Below are 5,184 nucleotides of genomic sequence, written 5' to 3' on the forward strand. Positions count from 1 at the left end.
AGTGCCGAATGGCCTACTCCTGCACCTATTTCCTATGTTTCTATGTGGTCAGGCAGTAAAGGAGCTATGGGGCCAACATTGGACTATGATTCATGTTGCTGAAGAAGGATCCTGACCCGAAACGTCACCTATCTCACCAGTTCACATGCTCACAAGTTATAGGAGTAGAATTAGGCCATTCGGCTTATCAAATCTACTACACAATTCAATCAAAGTTGATCTCTGCCACCTAATCCCATTTTCCTGCCTTCTCCCCATAACTCTTTTTTTTTGTTGTTGTTTTTTTTTTGACAATAAAATGAATTTTATTCAATCATTAAAGCTGCATCTGTTCCTTCAACTTCCACACACAAATAATAAAAATAATTTTATAAATTCATTCTTTGAAATTTATCATTGAATTGAATAACTGAATTCAAAACATTCGAGGGTAAAGTCAGATAATTCCAATTCAATGTTCTCCCCATAACTCTTGACACCCGTTCTAATCAAGAATTTGTCTATCCATGACGTACAAATATCCACTGACTTGGCCTCCACAGCCCTCTGTGGCAATGAGTTCCACAGATTAACTACCCTCTGACTAACAAAGTTCCTCCTCGCCTCCTTTCTAAAAGAGCCCCCCTTTAATTCTGAATCCCCATGGCTGTTCTCCGGGGATGCTGCCTGACAAGTTGAATTTCTCTAGCACTTTGTGTCTTTCCTTGGTAAGACAGTTGGCAGTTCTTTGTTTCGACAAACTGGCATTAAACCTGAGTTCACCAAATCACTCTGAGGAAGGGTCCCGACCTGAAACGTCACTGATCATTCCCTCCATAGATGCTGCCTGACCTGCTGAGTTCTTCCAGACTTTGTGTTTTGCTTAAGAATCCTTGTGACATGGTCAGCAGTGAAATTCAGAGAACCAAAAATGAATGCATTTAGTGCAGTGTGTTGTCCAACAATAATTTGTTATGTAAAGTTAACAAGATTAACATTATATTGAAGGTAGACACAAAATGCTGGAGCAACTCAGCGTCTCAGGAGTAAAGGGATAGATGACGTTTCGGGTCGGAACCTTTCTTCAGTCTGAAGAAGGGTTCTGACCTATTTTTTTTCTCCAGGATCGCTGAGTTAGTCCAGCACTTTGTGTCAATCTTTGGTGTAAACCAGCATCTGCAGTTCCTTCCTTAACATTACATTGCTTCTGTACTATGGTTTCTGAAACCTTCTTCTCCCATTTGTTCGCAGGGAAGAGGTTACAGGAATGGATCTGTGTCGTCTTGTGTATAAGTTTGGTGGCTGTCAACTTCCTGTTCTTGATGTGCCATTTTTCCACCGATCAATTTCCCAAATTAATAATCGGCATGTGTGAGTATCGTGCATGCATCATTGATCTTACATTGTGGACTAATTTGCCGAGCAAATCATTATTTCTGGTCAATTGGATGAGATAGCGTGATAGAAAACTGGCTTTACACTAGTTAAGGTGGATAGGACATGTTTGGAGGGATATGGGCCAAACGTCAGGCAGGTGGGACTAGTGTAGTTGGGACATGTTGGCCGGCGCGGGCAAGTTGGGCCAAAGGGCCTGTTTCCACACTGTGTCACTCTATGACTCAATGACTCTGCACTTGTACAATTGATTGAAAGATACAGCATGGAAACAGGCCCTTCGGCCCACCGAGTCAACACTGACCATCGGTCACCCGGTCTGCACGTTCTCTGTTATCCCACTTTCTCATCCACTCCTCGCATATACGAGGGGGAAATTTACAGAGGGCCAATTAACCTGCAAACCCGCCCGTCTTTGGGATGTGGGAGGAAACCGGAGCACCTGGAGGAAAGCCACGAGGTCACAGGAAAAACGAGCAAACCACACAGACAGACAGACAGACAGCACCTGAGGTCAGGATCGAACCCGGGTCTTTGGCGCTGTGAGGCAGCAGCTCTACCAGCTGCGCCACCCATGGGAATTGAGAAATCCCCGTACATCCCCTCTAAACTTTGCCCCTCTCGCCTTAAGGCCATGCCCCCTAGTCATGGGCATGTCCACCCCGAGAGAAAGGTTATGCCTCTCCACGGAGTACAGACAAGAGCTCACATTTCTGATGCAAATAATATTGATGTAACTTACAATCTGTTGCAAGCAATATTCTGACAGTAATGTGGCCGTTTAGTTTGGTTTAGAGATACAGCATGGAAACAGGCCCTTCGGCCCACCGAGTCCGCGCCGACCGGCGACCACCCCGTACACCAGTTCTACGTTATCCCACTTTTGACATCCGACGCACTAGGGGGCAATTTCCAGAAGCCAATTAACGTACAACCCGCACATCTCTAGGATGTGGGTGGAAACCGGAGCACTCCGTGCAGTCACGGGGAGAACGTACAAACTCCTTACGGGCAGCACCCGTAGTCAGGATCGAACCTGGGACTCTGGTGCTGTGAGGCAGCATCTCTACCCGCTACGCCAACGTGCCCACACTATGCTTCCCAATGTTCCCGCTTGTGTGATGTACACCCGATGTCCAGGGGGAACGTGGAAACTGTTGTAACTTTGTCGGTACCAGGAAGGTGGCCGCACTGGTGTACTGCCTCGGCCTGATTGCACTGAGTCGTCTGCAAAGCGAAGCATTTCACTGCACCTCGGTACACGTGACAGTGAAGCATCATCGAATCACTGGCCACATTGTGTTGCAAGTTGGAGAATCTCCTGATATAACTTGTCCGCTGCCTGGGAAGGTGATGAATGTTGCTGTGTGTGACTGGTACGGTGTGGAACAATTAGTTAGTGCTCCTGATGTAAACGGCAACGTGTGCCGATTGCGTACAGTTTTGGTCTCCCAATCTGAGGAAAGACATTCTTGCCATAGAGGGAGTACAGAGAAGGTTCACCAGATTGATTCCTGGGATGGCAGGACTTTCATATGGAGAAAGACTGGATAGACTCGGCTTGTACTCGCTGGAATTTAGAAGACTGAGGGGGGATCTTATAGAAACTTACAAAATTCTTAAGGGGTTGGACAGGCTAGATGCAGGAAGATTGTTCCCAATGTTGGGGAAGTCCAGAACCAGGGGTCACAGTTTAAGGATAAGGGGCAAGTCTTTTAGGACCGAGATGAGAAAGTTTTTTTTCACACAGAGAGTGGTGAATCTGTGGAATTCTCTGCCACAGAGGGTAGTTGAGGCCAGTTCAATGGCTATATTTAAGAGGGAGTTAGATGTGGCCCTTGTGGCTAAAGGGATCAGGGGGTAAGGAGAGAAGGCAGGTACGGGATACTGAGTTGGATGATCAGCCATGATCATATTGAATGGCGGTGCAGGCTCGAAGGGCCGAATGGCCTACTCCTGCACTTATTGTCTATGTTTCTATGTGTGCAGAAATGTGCTCAAAACCCCGATAGATGTTTTACTGCTTGACAGCAAACCGGTTAGATTCCTTACAAAATGAATGGACAAGTTGGCTCGGTGTGTATACTTGTTTATCGTTGGTGTAGTCCACAGCTAAATACTCAGCGGGCCAGGCGGCATCTGTGGAGGGAATGGGCAGGTGACGTTTCAGGTCACGACCCTGCTTCTGATCGAGGTGTGCATCCATTCCCTGCCTGGCCCGCTGCGTTCCTCCAGCACTTTGTGTTTAGCTGGAGATGCCAGCACTTTGCAGTTCCTCCCCCCCCCCCCCCTCTAGTGTACAGTGAGATGTTTATCCTTCTGATATAAATTGTCTCTTTGTACAGTACAGACATCACATTCCTACATGAATGTACAGTATGTAGCAAGATGTTTTAGCTCCTGATATAAATGTGATACCTTACAGCAAGCCCACAAAATCATGGAGTCATATAGAACGGAAACAGGCCCTTCGGCCTAACTTACCCATGCCGACCAAGATGTCCCATCTGCGCTAGTCCCACCTAACTGCATTTGGCCCCATATCCCTCGAAACCTGTCCTATCCATGGACCTGTCTAAATGCTTCTTGAACATTGCGATACTACCTGCCTCAACTACCTCCTCTGGCAGCTCGTTCCATACACCCACCACCCTCTGTGAAAAAGTTACCCCTCAGGTTCCTATTAAATTCTCCCCCCCCTCACCTTAAACCTATGTCATAAAGCACGGAACCAGGCACTTCAGCCCAACTTGCACAAGCCGACGAACATATCCCAGCTACACTAGTCCCACCTGCCTGTGTTTGGCCCACATCCTATCCATGTGTTCATCGGGAAGGCTGGCTCCGTCCTGGGGGTGGAGTTGGATCCACGGCGGGAGGTGGTCTTGGAGGGGAGGATGCTCCTCAAACTGCAGAGCATCCTGGACAATACAGCTCACCCCCTCCATGACACACCGGTCAACATGAGGAGTACCTTCAGCAACAGACTGGTTCCACCAAGATGCAGCACAGAACATCACAGGAGATCCTTCTTCCCTGTGGCTATCAAACTGTACAACTCCTCCCCCTTCTGTCATGGGGTAGACTGAGACTGGAACCCCCCCCTCCCCCCCCCCAATCTTTACACACCCTTGGTCCTCTCTACCTGTCACTTTCATTTCATCTTTCATGTGCCTTGAATTTTACAACCGTTGGCAGATCAATTTCCCTCCTGGGATAAATAACGTTCTATCATATCGTATCGTACTTGTCTAAATATCTTTCAAATATTGTTATAGTACCTGCATCAACTCTCTCCTCTGGCAGCTCGTTCCACTTACCCACCTTCCTCTTCTCAGTATTGATAATACGTGACTTGTCCGATGGGTCTTCAATAATGAACACATCCGAAGGAAACAGTTGCTTGAAAGTGGATTTAATACCAAAAAAGGTTTCATAAAATACAACTGGCAGCTAGCTCGTTCCACACACCCACCATCCTCTGTTTGAAAAGGTTGTCCCTTGGGGTCCTATTAAATCTTTCCCCTTTCACCTTAAACCCGTGTCCTCTGGTTCATGATTCCCCTCGCCCGGGTAAAAGACTCGTATCATGCAGTTTATCATAGTCATCGAGTGATACAGCATGGAAGCAGGCCCTTCGGCCCAACCTGCACACACTGGCCAACATGTCCAAGCCATTCCCGTCCCACCTGCCCGCGTTTGGCCCATATTCCTCCATGTACCTGTCTTTAACTGCTTCCTAAATCTTGCGATAGTCCCTGCCTCGCCTACTCTGGGCAAGAGACTCTGTGCATCTACCCGATCTATTCC

At 47.5% G+C, this 5,184-nt stretch overlaps 1 protein-coding gene across 1 annotated transcript in view; it reads left to right on the forward strand.

Moving 5' to 3' along the window:
* The first annotated feature begins 1,235 nt into the window (after window positions 1-1,235).
* Window positions 1,236-5,184, forward strand: part of LOC144594786 (plasmanylethanolamine desaturase 1-like) — a 101,935-nt gene continuing 97,986 nt past the window's right edge. Inside the window, exon 1 of the mRNA XM_078401641.1 lies at window positions 1,236-1,350. Within this exon, the coding sequence (XP_078257767.1) occupies window positions 1,302-1,350 (49 nt within the window). The 5' untranslated portion in view covers window positions 1,236-1,301. The remainder of the gene's footprint in view (window positions 1,351-5,184) is intronic.

This window comes from Rhinoraja longicauda, chromosome 6 (genome assembly GCF_053455715.1).
Source record: "Rhinoraja longicauda isolate Sanriku21f chromosome 6, sRhiLon1.1, whole genome shotgun sequence".
Classification (NCBI taxonomy): domain Eukaryota; kingdom Metazoa; phylum Chordata; class Chondrichthyes; order Rajiformes; family Arhynchobatidae; genus Rhinoraja; species Rhinoraja longicauda.